Source organism: Phacochoerus africanus, chromosome 7 (assembly GCF_016906955.1).
Source record: "Phacochoerus africanus isolate WHEZ1 chromosome 7, ROS_Pafr_v1, whole genome shotgun sequence".
In the NCBI taxonomy this organism is placed as follows: domain Eukaryota; kingdom Metazoa; phylum Chordata; class Mammalia; order Artiodactyla; family Suidae; genus Phacochoerus; species Phacochoerus africanus.
Genome location: NC_062550.1, coordinates 81921208 through 81945279, shown reverse-complemented (window position 1 = coordinate 81945279; position 24072 = coordinate 81921208). Strand labels below are relative to the sequence as shown.

The 24072-nt window shown below is 55.5% G+C and overlaps 1 protein-coding gene across 1 annotated transcript; it reads right to left on the bottom strand.

The window, feature by feature from the left end:
* Nucleotides 1–404: 404 nt before the first annotated feature.
* Nucleotides 405–9082, bottom strand: SLC48A1 (solute carrier family 48 member 1). Its single transcript, XM_047788071.1, has 3 exons — nucleotides 8857–9082; nucleotides 2776–2943; nucleotides 405–1620 (listed from the first exon to the last, which is right to left on the bottom strand). Exons 1-3 carry the CDS (start codon nucleotides 8990–8992, stop codon nucleotides 1484–1486), a joined length of 441 nt encoding a protein of 146 aa, XP_047644027.1. The 5' UTR covers nucleotides 8993–9082; the 3' UTR covers nucleotides 405–1483.
* Nucleotides 9083–24072: the final 14990 nt, after the last annotated feature.

Below are 24072 nucleotides of genomic sequence, written 5' to 3'. Positions count from 1 at the left end.
CGTGCCTGTCTTTATGGTTCCAAGGCAGCCAGCCTTCTTCAGCCTGCAGGAGCAGCAGCCTTGTTACCTCCGACTGGCCCCACGCCCTCGCAGCCTGGAGGACATGAAGGGAAGCGGGTTCATTCCCTTCCTGTCTGGCCTGGCCCCTGGGGGTGACTAGCACCGGATCCCACAGGCATGACTGAGGCTGTGCCCAGGGGCGGCGTCGCCCCAACTGGGGTGGGGGGTCCTGAGGGAGCTGGAGGGGGAGAGCTGGGCTGTGGGTTCCCCCTTGCCAGTGGCACCAGAGCATGTGGGCTCCTCTGAGCTAAGGAAATGGCTTCAGTGGCTTCATGGACAATGGGAGACCCACCGACCCACCCTTCCTGCCCACTCTCCCCACAAGAAAGCACCAGAGGCTTGGCTGATAGAAATGGCTGCTGTTATTTCTGCTAAAGTGACAGTGACACAGATAAGGCAAAGAGCTGAGGGGCAGGACACATCAGGTGGGGAAGGGGTAAACCGTGCAAAATGGCAACCGAAGATAAAAAGATGTGGCCCCTTCCCTCCCGAGTTAGGTGAGCCCTTGGGCCAGTGTGTAGGCAGTTAAGCAGGTTTTGTCCTCTAGAAGGGAGGTTTTAAAAGGTGCTTAAGTGAAGGGCAGTGGGCAGGGGCAGGAGCTGGGAGGTGTCGCGGGGCCGGGGGTCATCTGGGCATTGATGAGGGACAGGTGTGAGAAGGCCAGGGGGGCACGCAGGACTGGAGGCGCTGGGCCCTTCCCGAAAGCCCTTCTGGGGGCAGAAGCACCTTCCCCAAGACCCTCAGTCTGGCCTTGTTCAGGGTGTCCCACTCTGGGGCGTGCGGTGAAGGCGAGGATAGCTCTAGCGCTCTCTTGGGAACCAGCTCTGCGTGGAACAGGGTGGGAAGAGGGACACCAAACTCTCCCCTCAAGTCCCCAGGCCTTGGGAAAACAGCCAAATGTCACCATCCCTGGGACCAAGGAGTTCAGCTACTGCCCCTTCGGGGACAACAGGATGGGGGTGCTGGGGTAGGGCGTCGAGAAGGTGCTGCCAGGGATCTCTTATTGACTTGACCTCCCCTCTTATTGACTTGACCACCCCTGGTTCAGGGAGAGCGCCCAGGGCAGCAGGGACCAAACCGCTGGCCTCCGGGCACAGGTCAAGGCCCCACTGCCCTACTCCTTGACTGCTGCCCTGGCCCTGCTTACAAAGATTACCCACCGAGTGCAAAGAAAACATCCACTTGGAAAGGTCTAAAGCTGTCCACCCGCCAGGCTGACGAGCAACATGGCAGGACCCCTCCCCATGGCACCCAGGGTTCCCCCAAAGGGGACCCTGTCTTCCAGGGAGGCAGACGTCCTCCTGCTGTATATTTTCTGCCCTGGTTCTGGGGCTCCCAGGGGGTGGGGCAGGCCCACCCGGTGTCTCAGAGGCTGAGTCCAGGTCCTGAGGACCGCCGGGGTGCAGAGACCTCATCCCTTGGGTCAGAAATCGCTGAGGATGCTGATGTCGGCAAAGTCAGCCCGGTAGCGGTGGGCGTAGAGGCTAAGTAGGAAGGCCCACTTGAAGGAAATGAAGCTCCAGACACAGGAGAGGTAGTAGCTGTTGGGGTCTGTGATGCCTGCAGGGAAGAGGAACCCAACCATGACTCAAGAGGACTTTGCCCTTGACCCTGGCCACCATGCCTCAAGCCCAGGGCCCCTCTACCCCACAACCTCTAACAGAGGCTGAACCAATCCAATGGAGAGATTCGGTGTGAGAGAGGTCTCAGAGCATTCAGAGTTTGCAGGCAGGAGGCAGTGGGGATAGGTAAGTTTAGGGCTAGCTGATCACATATCTAGTTTCGTGCCATTTACCCTAGGCCACTTCTTCCAAGGTGCTTCAGCATCAGCGGGCAGGAAGGACCTTTGGCCACTTGCGGATGGTGGCCACCAGGGTGCGCTCCTGTCCCAGAGCTGAGCTAAAAGGTCCTGCTAAGGACACACTCCGGCCTGTCCATGCATTTCACTGACCCCTTCCAACTCCTGGACGGGTCTATTCTCCCCACCTTTTCTTTTCTTTTCTTTTTTTTTTTAAGTCTTTATTTATTTATTTATTTTTTGCTATTTCTTGGGCCACTTCTGCGGCATATGGAGATTCCCAGGCTAGGGGTCTAATCGGAGCGGTAGCCACCAGTCTACGCCAGAGCCACAGCAACGTGGGATCCGAGCCGCGTCTGCAACCTACACCACAGCCCACGGCAACGCCGGATCGTTAACCCACTGAGCAAGGGCAGGGATGGAACCCGCAACCTCATGGTTCCTAGTTGGATTCGTTAACCACTGCGCCACGATGGGAACTTTTTTTTCTTTTTTAAAAATTTATTTATTGGGGGGGGTGCCACACCCGTGGCATATGAAGGTTCCCAGGCTAGGAATCAAGTCAGAGCTATAGCCACGGGCCTACACCACAGCCAAGGCAATGCGTCTGCAACCTACACCCTAGCTCAGAGCAACGCCATACCCTTAACCCACTGAGCGAGGCCAGGGATCGAACCTGCGTCCTCATGGATGCTAGTCGGGTTCATTACCACTGAGCCACAACGGGAACTCCCCTTCTCCCCACTTTAACAATGAGAAAACCCAGGCACAGGGAGGACGAGTGAACTGTCTGGTCTCTCAGATGGAATCATTGAAACCAGGAGCAGAAGCTGGGGTCCGCGTGCTCCGCCACTGGGGCCCTCCACCCTACCCATCTCCTCATCCCCACCCCAACCCCCCACCCTCGGGCCCCTTACTCTGGTGTCCGGTGATGGCCAGCGCCAGGAAGGTGCAGAAGGTGGCGATGGAGATGGCAGAGAAGAGGACTCCCACAAAGAAGAAGCCGCGCAGCCCCTTGAGCCACGTCCTCCAGTAATCCTGCATGTACATCACGTGTGTCACCAGGACCCACAGCGCCAGCACACCTGCCGGGACAGACGGCTCAGCCAGCGCCCCTCTCCCCTCACCCGCCGACCCCCAGGGCCCTGGAGTCCCTGCAGGACCAACTGCGGCAAAACAACACTAAGTCGACGCTGGCCATCTCACTCTCCCTACAGAGTGCAGTTTTCAGGAGGCTACGTGGCCGGTGGTACCGTGAGAATGTGAGCAAAAGCAGCTGAGGCAACCTAGCTGCCTTCTTATTAAGCCAGACACTAAAGGGACTGGCAAAAATGCAAAACCATGCCATTCGCCCTAATTTTTTTGTTTTGGAAAATCAGACTATTCCTCCCCCCAAAAAATGTTACTTATGTTAAGACAGTGTTATTTTAAATATTACTTTTTTTTTTCTTTTGTTGTTGTTGTTGTTGCTATTTCTTGGGCCGCTCCCGCGGCATATGGAGGTTCCCAGGCTAGGGGTTGAATCGGAGCTGTAGCCACCGGCCTACACCAGAGCCACAGCAACGCGGGATCCGAGCCGCGTCTGCCACCTACACCACAGCTCACGGCAACGCCGGATCGTTAACCCACTGAGCAAGGGCAGGGACCGAACCCGCAACCTCATGTTTCCTAGTCGGATTTGTTAACCACTGCGCCACGACGGGAACTCCTTAAATATTACTTTTAAACGCTTACAAACGTTCGGTTTCATTTCTAGTACAGTACACATGGCTGGATATAATCCACATAAATAGGATTTCCTTGGGGTTTTACCACTTTTCAAGAGTATAAAGAGGGCCTGAAGTCAGCAAGTTTGAGGACCCCTGCAGCTCGGCCCGCTTTCTGGGGACTCCCCATTACCCACCCTGGGTGCCACCCACATGGGAGGCATTCCTCCCACCCGGACGCTGCTGCTCCGCCTGGCCTTCAGGGCCACCACCTCAGTCGCAAGGCCCGGGGCCTGGCTCTCGGGCAGTGGGGCTCTCCCCAAACTCCATGTATCGGTTTTATGGGATGAGAAGGCCCAGCAGTGAAACCCCCAGGGCCACCCGGTGCCCAGGTGGCCTTCTTCTCGCCCTTGGCCAGACTCCCTCTTACGAACTCGCTTGCTGAAAGGGCAGGCCAGATGCCCCCCGCCAGTCCTGGACCTGCCCTCTGCGAAGCCAGCTGCCGCTCAGCCAACACAATGAGTGCCCTCAGTGCCATGCTGTGCCTGCCGCCGCAGCCCAAAGAGTGGAGCAAATACCACTTCCCTTGGCAAGGGTCCGGGGCAGGGCCGCAGGGTCGGGCAGGCGAGGGACGAGGAATGGGGCGGCCTGCTGGGACCTGGGAGTCAGGAGGCCTTTCAGAAGGGGTACCTGCACTACCTGTGTGCAGGCGGGCACATGTGCACAGGAAGGGTGGGCATGTGGCTGGGCAAAGTGTCAGCTCTGGCAAGAGAGAGAAGGAAGGGAAGCTAACAGGGAGGTCGTGGTGGGAGAGGGCTTAGACAGAATCATGACTGTCTTTTTTTTTTTTTTTTGCTTTTTCGGGCCTCTGGCACACGGAAGTTTCCGGGCTAGGGGTTGAATCGGAGCTGTAACTGCCCATCTACACTACAGCCACAGCAACTCAGGATCCAAGTCACATCTGCAGCCTACACCATAGCTCAGGGCAATGCCGGATCCTTAACCCACTGAGCAGGGCCAGGGATCGAACTTGCATCCTCATGGATGCTAGTGGGGTTCTTCACCCGCTGAGCCACAGTGGGAACTCCCTGCATCATGCATGACATTTGACTTCTTAGGCTGAGTGGTAAGAACAAGGGAGTTTGTTAAATTGTCTATCCTTTTCTACATGCCTGAACTATTTCATGATATTTTGTTTTTACTTGGGACCAAAAAACAAGGTGGGGCGGGGGGTGGGTTGCGGGGCCTGTCATCACAGAGCGCTGCTCTGGCTGCCAGCTCAGAAGCTCCCACAATTCAGGCAGCCTGGCAAGGCGCAGAAAACCACGAGACTGACAGCCAGGAAGCCTGGGCCTGGCACCGCTGTGCGGCTCGTGACTCTCAGAGCCCCACTGACTCCACATCTGAAAGTGAGGGAGCCCAGAGGTCCCACCAGCCGGGAAACCTGGCAGCCCCCGGGCTTCCCCCTAGAGAGGAGTCAGCCCCGCCAACACCCGCAGCTTCCCTTCCCAGGCCCTTGGGCCCACAGCCTCCCAGCTCTGCCCCTGCCCCGCCCCCCGGCCTTCCTTAGGGGGTGGGGCCTGGAACGTGGGCCCCTGCAGCCCTGAGATCGGGGTGAGCCGGCACCAGCATGCCTCCACGCCTGCTCCGGCAGGAAGCGGGAGCAGGCCAGAGGTGGACAGAACCACCCCATGGCTTCCGCTTACGTCTTCCGTAATCGGGATGGATGCTGGCCACCCTTCCCAGAAGTCTTTCCCAGTCCTCTCGAGTGCATCCTAAGTGTTCGCTGGGGGAGCTGCTGGGTTTCTTAAAGGGCCCTAAGAAGGAGGCAGACGGTCACTGGGCGCGTTCGAGGACCTGTCAGATGGGCACCCTTGCGACTGCTCCTCTTGCCCTCTGTCGCCTCACCATGCCACAGAGGGGCTGAAATAGGTGGCTCTCAGATCCTTTACCCCTCAAAGATTCTGGAAGCCAGCTTAGAAGAAAAATAAGGAGGTCAGAGCAATTCCCTCGTGACTCAGCAATTTCTGGGTCAGGAAAGGCTGAAATAGGGGCCCGTGGAGATGCCCTCCCTTCATCCACTGGCCATGCCCCGCTGGTGCCTCCAAAATGCCCCCAGACACCCCCAGACCCGAAAGGGCTGAGTAGGAGGAAGAGGAAGACGATGAGTTGGGGTGTTCCAGGTCCCAGGATGTCAGTTAATAAGCAGGCACAACCCGGCCTACCTCTCACTTCCCCTGCACACAGGCCTCGCCTCCAGATAAACACAGGCCACATCTGGAAGCAGACCCGTCCCCGCCCAAACAGGCTCCTGCCACTGTCCTTGGAAGAGGGACCTCCCCCGACCTCAACAAGGTGGTCAATGAAGAAGCAAGAGTCCCCCATGGGTCCCTCCCCCACCTCAGCCCTGCTCCCTTCCCTGGGACGCCCTGGACTCCAGGAAGCCTGGTCTGCACAATTCAGGGCAGAATGGACACGTTTCTAGGCCCACCGGCCTGCATGTCCAACCTCACTTCTTGCTCCACTCCACCTGCTTCAAGAACCAGGGCCTGCTTGTCCCGGTTCAGGGCAAGGCAGGTGCACAGTTGCTTAGTGAAAGTACCTCCCCTGCAGAGGCTGGATGGAGGTGAGGAGCCCAGGGGAGCTCACAGGGAAATGCAGACAAGCTGGCCCCTGGGCCTGGGCCCCACTCTGTTCCCACACCCCTGCCCTACACCCCCTGCCCACCAGCCCTGCTCACAGCTCCCTGGGAAGAACACAGACCCAGTCAGACTCCCAGGAAACACCTGACTATTCTTATTCCCTTTCCTTGGTCCGGCCGACCCAGAGCAAGCCTGCAACTCCCCAGGGATCCCACAGCAAAACCATCGTTTCTGCCTCTCCTCCAAGCCATTTCTTCCTGGACCCCCAGCGGGATGGGAGAGAGTGGATCTCCACTCATGAACGTGCTTCTCAGGGCTCCAGGGCTGATCCTGCGCCGGAAGCCAGCACCCCCCGCCCCCAGCAGCCCCGCCTAGCACACAGGGGAAGGCGCCTGCTGGGGCTACCCTCTGGTGACTCGGCAGTTTCTGAAAAATGCCAAGTCAGAATCGGGGTGCTTACAAGTCAGTAAATCCGCTGATGCCTCACCCTCAAAAGAGGAAGAGGCTGACTAGCTGCAGACTGTCTCAGCACCCACACGCGGTGGAAAGGGCGCGTGGCCCTGGCCTGGCCATCCTTCCCCCCGCCCGCCACACGGCCACGGCCACGACTACCACGGTCACCGGGCAGCTTTGGCTCTGCGATGGTGGTCAAAGGCCGACAGTTTGGGAGGTGCCAGGTCTCTGCCCCAGCTGGTTGCTGCCCTAGCACCTCTCCCTGCTGGCAGCTCCACAGCTGGCCTCGCCTCAGAAGTCGAGGGAGGGAGGGGGCAGGGTTCGGGTCAGAGGGAAACCCTGAGACTCTCCAGAGATGCGCCCCAACAGGCAGCTGCAAGATGGGCGACTCAGAGAGAGGTCATTACAGCTGTAACATCCAGACCTGAATGCAAGTCTCAGACATCACCCCATCCCTGGCATCGCTCCCATTCTTACAGACGGGGAAACTGAGGCCCACGAGGCAGCATGGTGCCCGCGGCCACATGGCTCGGTGAGGCTCACTCCACCAGGCCAGACTCCAACACACCCAGCTCTGATCCCAGGGGCAGCCCTCCCTCCTCGCCCCCAGCCAGGCCAACCTCATCTCAGGTCTCCTCAGGGCCTCGCCTGAAGAGTTACCACCTTCCCCAGAGGAAAGCAGCAGCGCCCGCCCGACAGGAAACAGAAAAACATTGCAAGGGCCAGAGAACCACCAGGAACACGGAAGCGTGGGGGGTGCAGAGGGGAAAGGGCAGACGCGGCCAGGCTGCCCCCTGGGAGGACGGGAACTCACAGGTGGTGGGACATCTAGGCAGGTACAGAGCAGCCCAGCGGGGTGCCTGCCCACACTTCCTCAGAGACCCCCCCCAGGGCACTGCTTGGTATCCCTGGGCCTGTGTTTACCTATGCCCCTCCTGTAAGGCAGAAACCTCACCTCCAGTCCTTCTCTACCCAGGGATGGCACGCAGTAAACTCGGGGGCAATGAGCAAATCTAGTTATTTTTAGTTAGTCCGTGTAGGGCTCTTTTGGCAGAGGAGTTTCGTTATGGAATAAGAGAGCCTCCTTCAAAGTATTATCTTTACATGTATTTTTTTCCCACACTTATTTGATGTAGCTCCCTAACTCTGGGGAAGCTGTTTATTTACACTAAGCCTCAGTTTATGCCTTACCTGTAAAATGGACACAATAAGAATGCCTATTTCATAGGCCTCATGTAAGGGTTAAAAGAGAAGGTGGAAGCCGTTTGCGTAACCTAGTGCCTGACACATAGAAAGCATTTTAAAAAATACGTTAGCAAGTAGAAATAACGTTTGCCTTCACACAGAGAGGGTTAATAACACACCCAAAGGTGCACAGCGAGCAGTGTGTTGCTGAGCCTGGGACCTCCACCGGCGCACTGACATTCTTAACTCCAGGACATGCCTCCCCTGCCCTCCTTGAGGCACAGAAAGCTTTGTTGGCCGGGTTTAGCAGATCTTGGCCCAGGACCACGGCAGAACGGTGGCAAAGAGACACCACTGTTGTCTGAAGACAATGTCCAGTTTCCATCAGATCCCTAGCGCAGTCCTCGGGCTGCGTCCACTGAGGACTCTGCTGAGGGTGGGCTCCACCCTGGAAGGAGGGAGGTGGGCTTCTCCGGGAACCCCCAGCCCTCCTTTCCACTTAGCAGCTTCTCAGCCCTCACCTAGTCCTCGGGGCAGGGGCGCTTGAGGGGCAGGGATCCCCCAGAGCAAGTGTGTGTGTGTGTGTGTGTGTGTGTGTGTGTGTGTGTGTGTGTGTCTGTGTGTGTCTGTGTGTGTGTGTGACAGAGAGATCTTTACACCTGGTCGCGCGAAAAGGGTGGCAAGAAGAGCCGGCGCGCAGGAAGGACGCTGTCATCGGACCCCGGGTGGAGCGGTCCGGCTAACCCAGGGGCGGCGAGGCTGGTGCCAAAGGCAGAGACCGCACCTCTGCGCCCGGAGCCTCGGGTCTCCGAGGTCTCCGGAAGATGCCCAGGAGTCCGGGCCCGCCCGGGGCCTGCGCTGCCCACGGCCCGTTTTGGGTAAACACCCCACCCGCTCCCGGGGGAAGCGCCGCCCGCGAGGGGCTTCTCGGAGCACCCGCCCGCGCCTCCCCGCAGCCGCGCGCCCGAGCCGCCAGAGCCGGGAGCCGGCGTCCCCCGCGCCCAAGGGGTACCTGCGAGCCCCCCCATGGCCGCGGTCCCCGGCTGTTTGTAGACCACCGTCCAGACGAGGAAGATGGAGAAGCCGGCCACGGAGCTGAGGCCGGAGTAGGCGGCGCGGAGGCCGAGCTGCAGGCGGGAGGGGGCCATGGGGCCGCGGGCGCCGGGCGCGGAGGGCGAGCGCCGCCGATGGTCACAGGTGCAGGGCCCGGAGCGGGAGCCGGGAGCCGGGAGCCGGGAGCCCAGCCGGAGCCGCCGGCCGCCCGCGCTCCGCCCCCGGCCCGCCCCCCTCGCGGCCCGCACAGCGCCCTCCGCGGCCGGAGGCCGTCCGCGCCCGGAACCACAGCCGCGAGCGCGTCCGGGCCGTGGCCTTGCGTCCTCAGGCCCCTGAAGGTTTGGGGATGACGCCGAGGAAGGCAGGTTCCGGGGCTCGTCCTCTGAGCTCCCAGATCAGGATATTTGGGCCTCGGCGTTTCTACAAACCAACTGCAGTGCCTCCTTTGAACGTTTCTCTCTCAATAGGAGGCACGTTCTCGCCGAAGTTTTCAGAGGTAAATTTCTTGTTAAAAAACTCAATATATGAAAATTAAGGAATATGAACCTACGCAGTGAGTATGAGTCCTGCCGCCTCTATCCATCAAGTGCCCGCTTCCAGCGTGAAGCGATTCTCCGAAGAGTCTTCTCATGGAACCCCTGGCCATCACCTTCTAACCTCCAACATCCCACTCTCACGGGCATTTCCCCTCTCCTTTCACCTTCCCAAGTCCATCGCCCACCCCCAGTCTACCAAGTATCCCTCCCATCAGAGTCTAGGGTAGTAACGAATCTATAGCAGTTGTACCCGGAGCTCCCACTGAGGGCCCAGCCTCACCCTGGGAGCCAGCTGGGAAATTCAAAACAAAACAAAACACACAGGCCTCAAGCTTATCTAGAGGAGGCTCAAAATAAGTAGCCAGTACCTCTTGTGTTTATTTCCTTTTGCTTCTGTAACACATTACTACAGATCTGGTGGCTCCAAAGAGCACATTTATTATCTGACAGTTCTATAAGTCAGGTGTCCAAAAATGGAAATCAATAGGCTAAAATCAAGGGGAGATGGGTCTTCCTTTTGGAGGCACAAGGGGAAAATCTGTTTCCTTGCCTTTTCCGGCTTCTAGAGCCACCAACATCCCTTAACTCCTGAATGTCTTTCTTCATCTTTAAGGCCCGCAATCACATCCCTCCGACCTCTGCTTCTGTTTGCTTGTTATTACATCTCCTTCACGCTTGCGAACTCTGCTGCCTCCTTCTTTTCCCTTGTAAGGACCCTTGTGATTAAAAACCTTGATAATCCAAAATAATTTCCCCACCGTAATCACATCTGCAAAATCTCTTTTGCCATGTAAAGGGAAACATATTCACAAATTCTGGGGATCAGGACATTGACACCTTGGGGCGCCATTATTCTGCTACCACATCCCCCTGGAATGTAATCTCCACGAAGAGCGACTGTGCCTCTTTTATTTACTTACATATTTATTTATTTATTTTTATTTAAAAATTTTTCTTTTTAGGGCCGCGCTGCAGCATATGGAAGTTCCTGGGCCAGGGATCTAACCCGAGCTGCCGCTGCCAGCCTGCGCCACGGCCACAGCAACAGCAGATCCGAGCCACATCTGCAACCTGCTAAGCAAGGCCAGGGATGGAATCTCCATCCTCATGGACACTATGTCATGTTCTTAACCCGAGGAGCCACAACGGGAACTCTAAATGGGCCTCTTTTATTCATACCAACACACAGAAGCGTTCCAGGCACATAGGAACCCCTTAATAAACCTGTGTCACAGATGAATGTGCGTGAAGGAAGGTAAGAATTAAATAACAATAAAAGGAATCATACACAAGAAATCTAGGCAGGGCATGATTAATTGCCCAATACGTGATGTAAACCACATTTGCCTCACTTCAGAATAATGTGGGGAGCTGCTTTATGTTAAAAAATAAAATAAAATAAAAATAAAAAGACCCCTGTGTTGAAACAGGATTGGCGGTGTCTTGGGAGCGCTGGGACTCAGGTTCAATACCCAGCCCAGAACACCGGGTTACTTGCCACAGCTGCGGCTTGGGTAGTGACTGCAGCTCGGATCTGACCCCTGACCCTGGGAACTCTGATGAAAAACAGCAACAGTCACAAAAGACTCCCCATACTTCACTCCTGTCTTATTAAGTTTGAATATTGGGAGTGTATATATATATATATATATATATATATATATATATATATATATATATATATTTGGCCTTTTGTCTTTTCTAGGGCCGCACACGTGGCATGTGGAGGTTCCCAGGCTAGGGGTCCAGTCGGAGCTGTAGCCACCGACCTACGCCAGAGCCACAGCAACGCCAGATCCAAGCCACGTCTGCAACGTACACCACAGCTCACGGCAACGCCGGATCCTTAACCCACTGAGCGAGGCCAGGGATCGAACCTGCAACCTCATGGTTCCTAGTCGGATTCGTTAACCACTGAGCCACGATGGGAACTCCATGAATCTTGGGAGTATATTTTTTAATGAGAAGTGATTTTAATGTGGTGAGCTCAGCATCCAGCCCTCCTTTAGGAGGCGCTGATGGAGAGGGTTCTTGCTGGCTGCTCAGAGGAGGGAGTGAGCCCCATGGTCCAGAGGGCACTTCCAGGGATGGCTTTAGAGCCGGTGGCAGGAGGGGATAACTCTCCACGCAGAGGGAGCAGCATGTGTGACGGCCCAGAGGGAAGAAATAACATGGCAGGTTCAGGAAACTAAGTAGTTTGTGGTCTGTGGGTAGAGGGATGGGTTTTGAGGTTTGAAATGTTCTGAACCTCTCACATTCTGCTAAAAAGGCTCCCCACCACCCACAGCTCCATGGAGCCAGGGGAGGAAAGTAACAGTTCTGCGTTTTAGGGTAACAGTGTGAGGGCGACTGCCCAGGAAAAGACCCGAGAGATCATCCCGACAAAGCCTTCACCTCCCTGTGCGTTAGTTACCAGTCTGTACAATGGGCACAGCCATGGTGTCTATTTGAAAGCATTGTAATGAGGAGTCAGTGCTTTGAAGAGTGGCGAGTCCACAGTAGGTGCTTAAGAAATGTTGGCTAGTGTGGTTAGTAGCCACAGAAAGGCTTCCATGGCAAGAGGTGATGAGAGGAGACTGATAGGGCGGGGGGCGGAGGGGGGGTTCAGGCAGAGGCAGTGCAAATGGAGAAGAGGACGCTGATGCAAGAGATATTTCAGCTCTTTGAACCTTAAGGTCGGGTAGTAATTAATTAGCTGGGCAGATAGAAGGGAGGAAGGCAAAAATATTATGAGTGTACATATCAGGAGTATTGGGGAGGAGTGAACAAATGTGTGACCCTGGAGAGTGAGATTGTGCAAGAAAATAACGAGAGAGAGTTCTGTGACGGCAGCCTGGGCCCAGGACGTCAGAGAATGTTAAGAGTGGGCCGAGACTTCTTCACTGTAGAAACAATACAGAGCTGCTGAAAGATTTTATAGATGGGACCACCGCTTACTGTGGGGCCTGGGCAGGTTCCCCTGACTCAGCGGAACTTTCTGCCAGGAAGAAAATATTCTAGACCTGCCCTCTCCAAAATAGTAGGTTCTGGTTATATGTGGCCCTTGAGTGTTTGATATGTGCCTACTCTGACTAAAGCACTGAACTTTTAATTTATTTTAATTTATTTTATTTATTTATTTATTTATTTTGGTCTTTTTGCTATTTCTTTGGGCCGCTCCCGAGGCATATGGAGGTTCCCAGGCTAGGGGTCGAATCGGAGCTGTAGCCACCGGCCTACGCCAGAGCCACAGCAACGTGGGATCCGAGCCGCGTCTGCAACCTACACCACAGCTCACGGCAACGCCAGATCCTTAACCCACTGAGCAAGGGCAGGGACCGAACCCGCAACCTCGTGGTTCCTAGTTGGATTCGTTAACCACTGCGCCACGACGGGAACTCCTGATTTTAATTTAAATAGCTACACGTGGCTACCATATACATATATATATATTTGGTTTTTAGGCCTGCACCCTCGGCATATGGACGTTTCCAGGCTAGAAGTCAAATCAGAGCTACAGCTGCAGGCCTGCACCACAGCCACAGCAATGCCAGATTCGAGCCACGTCTGGGACCTGCACCATAGCTCACAGAAATGCTGGATCCCTGACCCACTGAGTGAGGCCAGGGATTGAACCTGCGTCCTCATGGATACTAGGTGGATTAGTTTCCACTGCGCCACAACAGGAACTCCTTTTTTCTTTTTATTTAAAAAATTATTTTTTATTATTTTATTTTTAATATTTTGCTGGTGGCTACCATATTAGACAGCACAGGAACCTCTCAGAATGCCTGTTGCTCCATCTGTATGGCTGGGGTGCCTCATCAGCATATTATTTCAAATGGGACATAGTGAGATACTGCAGTTAAAGACCTCAATGTAGTCACTCAACAAATTATTATCGCCGTTGTTGAAATAGTTGTTCTTATTGAACAGGGGTAGCATGACATAAACCATGTCTTAGGGAGATGCTTTAGACTTTGGTATCCAGGTTAAGTTCGATGGGAAAAGAAAACTGTAGAAGAGAAGGCACTCCCAAGGCTCTTTCAGTGGTGAGGTGTGGGATAGTTAAGATCTTATCTGGAGAAAGGCTATGAGAGGGGGAAAGCATGAAGGTTATGAAGCTGCAAAGCACAGGGGTATGCATCACGCATGCTCGTCCCACATCAGCTTCCTTTCCAAGCTGCTTTCAGAGAGTGTGCTCCCATCAGAACCCAAGACAGACACCCCTTGCCCCCCACCCCCTGCTCCCCATCATCTCCAGGATGGACAGCTGCTCTCGATGCCTACAACAGAGATGCACCCTTAGCATCTCTTCTTCTGGCACATGACCTACTACGTTCAAACTTTGAATACTTCCCCGCTTCCTGGCAGTGAAATTGATGCCATGAGAGTCAGCTCTGAGCCGTAGGATCACAGTCGAAGCAATGTGTGCCACTTCCAGGCTGGACCAGTAAAATCTCCCAGGCATCCTCCATTCCCTCTTCCCATTCTGTGATGATTTTAGAGGCTACATGTTGAGGACGGCTGCGCCATGTGATGGAAAGAGCCTGGGGCCCTTGAATGAATGAATAAACAGAACTACCCACTCTGTTCCCCAGACCCTCATGGGACTGTAATATGGATGAAAAATACCTTTCTTTGTGCTGAGCCACTGAGATTTCGGGGTTGTCACAGATAACCTCACTACCACCCCTCATTCCATTTCAGGTTGTGTAAACACCTCGTAAATGGATAACTTGTCTGAACTACTAATTGCTCTGAAGCCACTTTTAAAGTGGCCTCATCTCCCACCCGCAGACACCTTGCCTCCCAAGACATTTCTTTCTCACTCCCCTAAAGCAGACACATTCCAGACATTGATCTCCTCCCACAGTGCTACATCAAGGATGCCCATGCCGAGCTAGATGCTCACGGATTGTGTTTCTTGCATGTGTCAGGGTTTCCTCCTGTCTGCCCCTTAACCCCCACGTGGAGGGACCTCTGGTGTCCTTGGGGGGTATATCCTCGCTTATTATGGCTCCAGCCTCAAACCTCGGCACCGTGTCTGCATCCTCCCCTCCATCTAATTCATTAGCAGGCACAGCTGGGTCTGCGCTGCCCTTTCTCTCCATCTCCCTGCCACCACCCTAGCCCAGGTCCCACCAGCATCCCCTGTCCACTTGTAGCAGCTTCCTAACTGGTCTCTTCCTCTGCTCATTCTTCCCCTTCCAAGCCATTCTCCAGCCAGCTGCTGGAATAGTCTTTTAAAAATAACAACCAGGAGTTCCCATTGTGGCTCTGTGGTAACAAACCTGACTAGTATCCATGAGGATGCGGGTTCCATCCCTGGCGCCAAAAAGTGGGTTAAGGATCCAGTGTCGCCGTGAGCTGTGGTGTAGGTTGAAGATGCCGCTCAGATCCCACGTGGTTGTGGCTGTGGTGTAGACTGGCAGCTGTAGCTCCTATCTGACCCCTAGCCTGGGAACTTTCATATGCCACAGGTGCAGCCCTGAAAAGACAAAAACAAATGAGAACATGACACTCCTCTGCTTAAATCCTTCCAGTAGCTTCCATAGCAATGTGGGTAGACAAATTAGAGCCTTGCCAACTCCAGCTGCTCTCACCTCTGCCTGTTTCACTTTGGGCACACTGGCCTTCTTTCTGTTTCTCAAATGTGCCAAGCATGTTCCTACCCTGGTCTCTGTAAATTTGTGCCTGGAAAGCTCTCCTCTGAGTGCTCGTGAGATTGGTCCCTCATCATTCAAGCTTCAGCTCACATGCTACTTCCTCAGAGAGGCAATCCTTTCCTCCCTCTCTAAGGTACAATCCCCCCCCCACCTTATATCTTGTCTTAAGTGATATCGCTATGTGAAACTCTCTTGGAGTTCCCTGGTGGCTCAGTGGGTTAAGGATAGGGCATTGTCACTGCTGGTGCATGGGTTTGATCCCAGGCCCAGAAACTCCTGCATGCTGCACTTGTGTGTTTGTTTGTTTGCTTTGTTTTGTCTGCTGGGGGCTGAAATTGTGGCATATGGAGGTTCCCAGGCTAGGGGTCGAATCGGAGCTGCTGCTGCCAGCCTACGCCACAGCCACAGCACCACACCAGATCTGAGCCGTGTCTGTGACCTACACCACAGCTCATGGCAGTGCTGGCTCCTCAACCCACTTACTGGGGCCAGGGATCAAACCTGCATTCTCACAGGCACTAGTCGGATTCGTTCCTGCTGAGCCACAAATTGTGTATTTGTTTATCCTTTCCACCCCCACCCTTTCCATCCTGTTGAAATAAAACCAACAGGAGGGCAGGGGCTTTATCTGTAAGGGAGCAACTCCTCTCAGTTTGCCTGGGACTGTCCTGGCTTTATCACTACGAGTCCAACTTCCAGGAAACCCCTTAGTCTAGGAAGAACTTTGACGCATTTGTCACTCCATTGCCTGCCTTGATCATTTCTCATTCCCTGTTTCCAGTCTAATGCCATGGGCTTAGGTAGGAACTCAACAAATATTTGTGGAATAACGGAGAGAATGGCTGGCGGTCCAGAAAGAATTCTTTGATCCTGGCTCTAGGAGGCAGCCTTCTCCAATCTTGTGCCTTGAGACCCAGCTCTGCAAAGTTGGGCTAAAAATCTCCTGTGCATGAATTTAGGTGGTGGTTGCCACAAGATTTCCTCCAGACTTTGCCCAACCCCTTGCCTCTGTGGAGTTCAAGGCTGAGGACCCTGGGTAAGGCAGCCCGAGGCTGTGCCTGACACAGAGGTGGATCCCCTGGCCCCACCTCTTTGCCCTTCTGCAGCTTTGTCTTCCTCTTGAGGTCAGGCTTATAGACCACAGAACAGAAAGGACTGTTGGAGGGCGGAGGAGCAGGTGGCTCACTGCAGGAAGAAGCTGGCCCCATCATGAGCATCTCAGGCTGCCCAGGCTGCAGGAAGTAATCCCCAGTTGAGGAATCAGATCTGGGCAGGGTCGCCCTGGCCTCTTCCCCCTGCCCAATGCTGCTCCCTAGGGGTGTGGCTGCCTTCTGTCCCTGCAGGGGGACGTCTTCACTTCTGACGGCTAGAGTGAAACCGCTCAGCTTCTCACTGAGACCCCACTTCCTCTGCCTGCCCAGTGACAACCTGTGGGTCCACGCAGAGGGCAGGACGTTGAGTGAGAAGATGCTGAGCGGAAGCAGCAGGTCTTTAAGCTCCAGAGCTGGCTAAGCATCAGAGACCGCCGAGTGCGGGGAGGGAGGACGTGCATGCGTGTGTGAGATCACCGTGGCCGCAGTGTTTGGAAGGGGCACCAGGGAGGGCCTGGGGCTCAGGCCTGCTTGCATCTCCGGGTCTTCTGGTGACCTCCATCTCCTGACTCGACCCCCCCAATCACAGGTACCTCCTGCAACTCTCTTTTCCTTTCCCTTTCACCGTGAGGTTGTTGTTGGGTGAGGGAAGAGAAAGGAAAAGGAAGAGAGAGAGATGAAGCCAGGAGTTCACCTCTGCATGGACTGGAGCCTGGGGCCATGGGGAGTGAGAAAATACGAAGGCTGAGGGCAGGAGGGGACAGCATTAACTGTCCCTAAAGGACAAAGCCTGGCACAGGGATTAGTATATATTCGTATTTAGATTTGAGTCTGGGGATTGGATTTATGATATGACAAAGTCATCGCGGAGGCTTGATCAGTACATGTGGGAGCCCTCCCCCCTCCACCAACTCCAGCTATAAGGGCACTGGGTGAAGTCAAGAAACCAGAAGTGAGATTGTCACCTGTGCTTAGTCCAGAGCGTGGGACCCAGGCATACCACCCTAGAGAGGTTCCAGGTGCCACACGTGAGGGTGCTTCCTGGAGGAGGAAGACGGTGGGTTAGAGATGGACTGAGGCAGGGCGAGGGACAGGGATGTGTCAAGAAGCGAGTGGAGGAGTTCCTGTCATGGCTGAGTGGCTAACGAATCCGACTAGGAACCATGAGTTTGCGGGTTCGATCCCTGGCCTTGCTCAGTGGGTTAAGGATCTGGCGTTGCCGAGAGCTGTGGTGTAGGTCACAGACGTGGCTCGGATCTGGCGTTGCTGTGGCTCTGGTGTAGGCCTGTGGCTATAGCTCTGATTAGACCCCTAGCCTGGGAACCTCCATATGCTGCGGGTGCGGCCCTAAAAAGGCCAAAAAAAAAAAAAAAAAGTGAGCAGAAAGGTAGCAGAAAGAAGGCAGACCTGAGGAAGCTGTGAGGGAAGCTAAAGGACCCATGGCGGGAGAGGGGGAGATGAGTTCACCCTCTTAACTCCAGAAGCCTCTGTGCCCACCGCCCTGGCTGCGCCAAGCATGCAGCCTGGGGCAAGGCAGCACCAGGTCCTGCCTGCAGGGGGCCCATGTTCTCTTGGAGGAGGAATCAATACTAATAATTCAGCAATTGCAGAGAAATTTCTAACTTCAGTTGTGGTGAGTGCCAGGCGTGTGACAGGAAAACGGGGCCCTGCCGGAGGAGCTGACACAGGCTGGGCTCTGTCGGGAGAACACTGGTCTGGGGGCACAGTGGGTGAGAAACCGCTGCTTTGCCCAGTGCCCGGGACCCCAGCCACCACCATCTGCTGAGGCCTGAGGAGCTGGGGCCTGGGGGCACCTGGAGGCCATGTCAGGATCCAGGCCATTGCATCCTCTATGGGATGAGAAGGGAAATGCTGAGGTGGGCTCCAGGCCCGCCCCTGCAGCAGGTTTAAGGGGAGTCCCCCGCCGTCTCTCCATTTCTCCGGAGGCGAAGCTCCTAGAGGCAGAGGGCGCTGAGGCCAGGAGCAGGAAGAACTTCCTGAGGCCTGGGTGGGAAGTCTGAGCAGCTGCCGGCTGCCTCTCCATCCTGCAGCCAAGGACTGATCCCAGGAGGGGAGGGAAGCCTGCCGTCCTCTCTCAGTCAGACCTACAGACATCCCCTCTCTTTTCTGTTTCCCTCTCTAGACCCTGTTTCTCTCTGCTTCCCTCTCTGGACCCCATCTCTGTAGCCTCGCCCCAGCCTTTCACTGTGCCCTCCCTGGAGGGAGGAAATGGGCAGTGGGTCTGGTGCCAAGTCTTTGGACTGTCCAGCTTCTGCCAGCCCTAGAACTTCCCGAGCAGGATTTGGAGGCAGGATTAGGGTCTGCTCAGATGCCAGGAAGGGGCTGCTCAGCCTGGCCTGCTTGCCTGGTTACTCACAGCCTTGCTGTCTCCTCAACCAGGGCTCTGGATCCGGACAGAACCCTTGCTGGGCTCCAGCAGCTGCCCCTGCCAAGTCTCTAAGACGTGAGGGCAAGGTGGGTGCAGAGTTTAAGTTCTGAGCAAAAGCCAAGGGCCCAGGATGGGTTGGGAGGTGGGAGCCCTGGAGGCGAGGATTTGGGGAAGGCTGGGAATGCGGAATGTTGGGAAGAGGGAAAGCGGAGCAGTGAGCCCCAGGGAGAGGCTGTGGTGCGGTGTTGTTTGGGGTAAAGGCAAGTGCAGACTGGAAGCTCCAGAGGGGTGCAGGATCAAGGGCAAAGGAGAGGCGCTCTGAGCCTGACGGAAATCATAACTGGGCTGGAGCTGCCATTTCAGAGCGCCGATCACTCAAGGTCAGATGCAGTGTCTCCTGGGTATGTGGGACACACACACACACACTCCTTGAGAAGCACCTCCTGCGTGTTCAGATAACGCCAAATGTGCCTGCTAAGCAGGCCTGTTCCCCTCCCTTTCGCACAGCTCCAGACCTGCCCCTGCCTTCCCTCCTGCTCTCCCGGCCTCTCCTTCCCCTCCAGCCACTGTCATCAGCACCACAGGCCTGTTAAGCGACCGTTTCTTTGACTCCCAGGCCCGCATGGGTAGCTTGACCACCAGCCAGGAGAATGTGCCTCCAGGAAAGTGTGGGGTCCCTGCTCTCCCCTTGGTCAGCTCCCCACTGGCCCCCAGCCCCATCCCGCCGGCACAAACCTCCCTCCTGCTTGCCCGCTGCCCCCGTCTGGAGAAGCCGGAGCCCACGGCTCCTCTGCCTCCTCGTTCTGTTCTACCACCATCATCAGTGGCTCATGAGTGACTGGCTGTGACCTGCCGGTCCCAGGAAGGTTTGGCTGAGTGCCCATCAGTGTTCCAGCTCCCTGCCTCGGCCGCCCACCCCAGGAACGGGCAAGGGGACGAGATGTGGGAACTGGACTGGAACCACCCTTGGGGCAAGGAGCCTGGACAAGTGCCAGAGGACCTTCGGCCTTCCAGGATGAGGGTACCTGGGCTCCCTTCTCAGCGGCTCTCCATTGTTGACACTGTGGGCTCTGTGGTCAGACGGCCAAGGGGGACCATCGGGGAGGCTGAGGGAGGCTGCAGCAGGCCAGGGCGCCCAGGCACAGCCCTTACATCCCCCGGCCTTGGAGCTAGCCCTTTTCTTCCGTCCTACCGGAGGCCCATCAGCTAAAACATCCTCCAACCTCCCATTCTTGGTCCCACCAACCAACCTCAAAAGACACAGCTGAGCCCCGTGAGCAAGGTCTGCAGCACAAGAGAAGGAGGAAAGCGTAGGAAACAAGGAAGCCGCCAGGAGCGAGGGAGACGAGGCAAACCATCCTCCAAAAAACTGGAAAAGCAGCCCCTGTCTCTTCTGCCCCGCTCTGGGCACAGGCCCACAGCTGGCCCCAGCTGACTCCTCCACAGACTTCATCTCATTGCCCGGAAGCATTAAGTGCCTATTTTATGCCAGACACTGTGCTGCGTAGGAAGGCTCATAGAAAATTCCACTAAGCTCTGTGGCCCTGAGGCCCAGTATCTGCCCAGTTTTATTTATTTTTTATTTTTTTTTAATGTAATTTAAATTTTTTTTTTTTCTGGTCTTTTCGCCATTTCTTGGGCCACTCCCACAGTGTATGGAGGTTCCCAGGCTAGGGGTCGAATTGGAGCTGTAGCCACCGGCCTACACCAGAGCCACAGCAACAGGGGATCCGAGCTGCGTCTGCGACCTACACCACAGCTCATGGTTTCTAGTCGGATTCATTAACCACTGTGCCACGATGGGAACTCCCCTGCCCAGTTTTAGATCTCCAGTTTACAGTAGAGTTTCTGGCACTTACAAGAAATGCCATTGAAGGAATTAAAGATTCTTGTGGCATTGCAAGGAAGGCAAGGTTGAGAGCAGTGATGGGGAGGCAGTACAAAATAATGACACTGTGGGCTCTGTGGTCAGACTGCCTGAGCCTGGTGTTACTACTTCCTAGCTGTGTGACCTTGGCCAAGTGACTTTACCTCTCTGTTCTTCAGTGGTCCCCCTTGTAAACAGCGATTGTTATGGGAATTAAAAGATGATGTCTCGGAGTTCCCATGGTGGCTCTGTGGTAATGACCCGACTAGTGACCATGAGGACATAGGTTCAATCCCTGGCCTTGCTCAGTGGGTTAAGGATCTAGTGTTGCCATGAGCTGCGGTGTAGGTCACAGATGTGGCTTGGGTCCTGAGTTGCTGAGGTTGTGGCTGTGGCATAGGCACAGCTCTGATTCAACCCTTAGCCTGGGAACTTCCTTGGGCTCATGGGTGTGGCCCATAAAAAGACCAAAAAAAAAAAAAGATGATGTCTCCAAAGTAGTAAACATAAACCCTGCCCATAGTAAGTGCTAGAAGAGACCGTCACTGAGCTAGAGCATTTTCAATGATGGGCATAATGGATGGGGCATGGACAGGAGGCAAGAGGTTATCTGCTGGTTGAATCAACCAGAATTGGAGGCTGACTGGATGTGGGGGAAAGAGGGACCAAGGTATCAGGTGCATTGCTTAGGCTGTGGTGGGGCTCCTGCTGCAGGGATCTGAGAGGCGGGGTGGGGAAGAGAGGCAGCTGGGGTGAGAAAGGAGTTTTAGACACGTGGAGAGAGGCACCTGTGAAGATCCAGGAAGCCGTGGGCTCCTCCAGTGTAGAGCTCAGCAAAGAGGCCTGGGCGGGAGGAACACAACCCAGAGCCACAGCCAGAGCGAGACCCTCCTTCCCAATGACACCCCCTGGCTCTCCCCTGGGAGCCTCTGCCTTCCCCTGCCACCTGCCCAAAGAGGGTGAGGCAGGGTTCCAGGAGGCTCACAGCCTGGCAGAGAGCACATCACGTGGGTGGATGGTGTCAGGGGCCCCGCTACTCAGCCTCTATCACCTGTCTGTCCCCCTAACCTTGGGGTCTGTGCACCCAGGGGTAGGAGAAACGACCCTAGATGTGGGCTTCTCCCTCTTCGCCGGAGCTGCCAGTGGTTTGGGGAGCAGGACTGCTGAGTGGTAACGCACACAGACTCCCAAGTGCTTGGAGAATCTCTCACTGCTCCATGTCTTCTTAGTTGTGGGATCCTGGGCATGTCAGTCAACCTTTCCATGTCTCCACTTCCTCATCTGTTAAATGGGATAACAGTGCCTCTCCACTGGATTGCTGTGAAGAAATCAGTGAATGTATGACAAGTATCAAGATCGGGCCTGGTGCCCGCTAACCATTGTTATTTATCTGTCCTAACACGCCTCTCAGGCATCTAAAGATAGTTGGGGCAGGAGTGGGTGGCACCAGGGCGAGGCACGATGGTCCCCATGATGACTCACCATCTGGCTTAAAGTGTCTTCTTCAGACACACTTCTAGTCTGCCGCCCCACCCCCCACCCCCCACCCCCCAGGCCTCAGCCTCCATCAGTGACTCTACTGAGTGGTTATTCCATTGGCCGGTTCCTACCCAGGGATCCTGAGAAGGAACCATCTCATCCATCCTCTGCCTTGGTGGGAGGTGGGGGCTTTGCCTGCCAGTGATAAGGATGAGACAAGTGGAAGGTCCAATCCCAAGGTCTCCCCTGGCTATCAGTGAACAGGTAATCACCCCAGGCCATCTTCTTAGTCTCCCAGGAGATGGGGAATGAGAAAGAGCTGTGAGAAAAGAAAAGCAAGGAAAGGGGAGTACGGAGGGGACTCCGAGAAGGGATGATGGACTTTCGACGCTTTCACTTTCACCAATTTTGAATCCCTTTCTTTGGATCCTTGTACCCTACGCCCCCACCACACTCAGTATTTCTTTCCATGGCCTCCTCTCTTAGTCCAGATTAGAAAAATGAATGTGATGTACACACAGCACCGTATAGCCTGGGCGTTAAGTGGAGCCAGGCAGCCTGGGTTCAAGCCCAGCTCCATCACTGACTAGCTGTATGACCCTGGCAAGCTACTTAATAGCTCTAAGCCTCATCCTCACCATCTGAAGTGGGAACCACAGTACTTCTCCACAGGGTGGTGGCAGAGATGAAATACCAAATACCAAATATGCGGAAGCACTTGGAACAGTGCCAGACACTTACCGGCTACTGTGACCTGCTGAGAGGTCTACCTGGATGCAGATGTCCTGCCTCACTCACCTGCTTTTCCACCTGCCCAAAGTAGGGGCAGGATGAATAGGAAATGGGGGACCCTTTTCTGATCCCACTGCCAGTCTCTGAAAGCTCCCCTGCAAGAACTTCTAGACCAGGTCATTGGCACTGGCAACCTGAAATTTCAACTCACTTCCCCACTCCCTGGAAATTCTCTTCTCCAAGGACACCTATGACTCCAGCCTGATATACCTGCAAGCTGTTCTTCATTCTTCCAAATTCCCAGAATTTGCATGGGGGGGGGTGTTGGTCTTGGGGCCAGACATTTTCAGGCCTCCATCCTTCCCTGAGGGGGCATTTAAAACTCTACCATTGTTTCTCAAAATGTGAACCTAGCCTTGGGAAACTTGTTCAAAATACTGATTTTCCATATCATGTCAATAGGACTGAACTTGAATTGGGGGTGGGGGGATCTTATAGTTTGATAAACTCCTGGGAGGATTTTGTTTAATACACATTAAGATTGAGATTTTAATCACAAATTAATTCCCAGTGGAAGATAAGGGTTGGGCGGCCCAGAGCAGGGAGCGGGGAGGCGGGGGTGCGGACTGATAGATGTGTCTTCCTCTGTCTCGGCAGTCTCGGCCGCAGAGGGGAAGGGGCACGGATGGGGCAAAAAGGGAGTGAGTCCCAGACAGCCGGGGGCGGGCCGTGCCACTCCTTCCCAATCCCTCAGTGAAGCCCTGAGCAATTACAGGCCCCGGGGGAGTCGCTGTCCCAGAGCCAATGTCTCTCCACCCTCCCAGAAGCAGGAGTAGGGTAAAGAGGGTGGCGCTGGGCCACCAGCTTAGCGGTGGGAGCAGAGGCCCAGGGAGGCGATGGCCCTTCCTTGCAAAGCCTGCCTAGGACTCTGGAATCCCAGGCTGGGCCTTCACCCGCCGGGGCCATGGCCCTCGAAGCCCCCTCCTCTGGGAGCTCAGCGACCACGCCAGCCCTCACCGTCCCGGAACGCCGTCCTTCCTCTCCAGTCTCCATTTCCCCACCCGCGCCCGGAGCGTGCGTGTGTGCAGCGCCGGGAGAAGGGACGGATAGGGCGTGTGTCTGGGAGGATCGGCAGCGGGATTCCCCACGGGAAAGCGGCCCAAGCCTTCCCCCGGCCTGTTTAAGACCCTGAACAGAAACAGGAGGCAGGACGCCCCCGGCCGGGAAGCGGCCCCAGCCCGGATTTCCCTCCCGGGTGGGGCTGCAATGACTCACCCCCTTCCCCCTTCCCCGGGTTTCCTTGTTTGCATTTCTCCTCCCGGCCACGTGGCGGCCAATGCAGCGGCTCACAGCCCCTACCCCGACACCCCGGCCGCCGCGACCCGGGCACGCACCCCGGGCACGCACCCCAGGGCTGCTTCTGCCTCCCGGGG

Coding starts and splice junctions, on each gene's coding strand:
- SLC48A1 (XM_047788071.1), bottom strand. CDS start 8,992: ATGGCCCCCTCCCGCCTGCAGCTCGGCCTCCGCGCCGCCTACTCCGGC. Junction 2,944..8,856: donor GGCCATGGGGGGGCTCGCAG/GTACCCCTTGGG, acceptor CTGTCCCGGCAG/GTGTGCTGGCGCTGTGGGTC. Junction 1,621..2,775: donor GGCCATCACCGGACACCAGA/GTAAGGGGCCCG, acceptor TCTTCCCTGCAG/GCATCACAGACCCCAACAGC.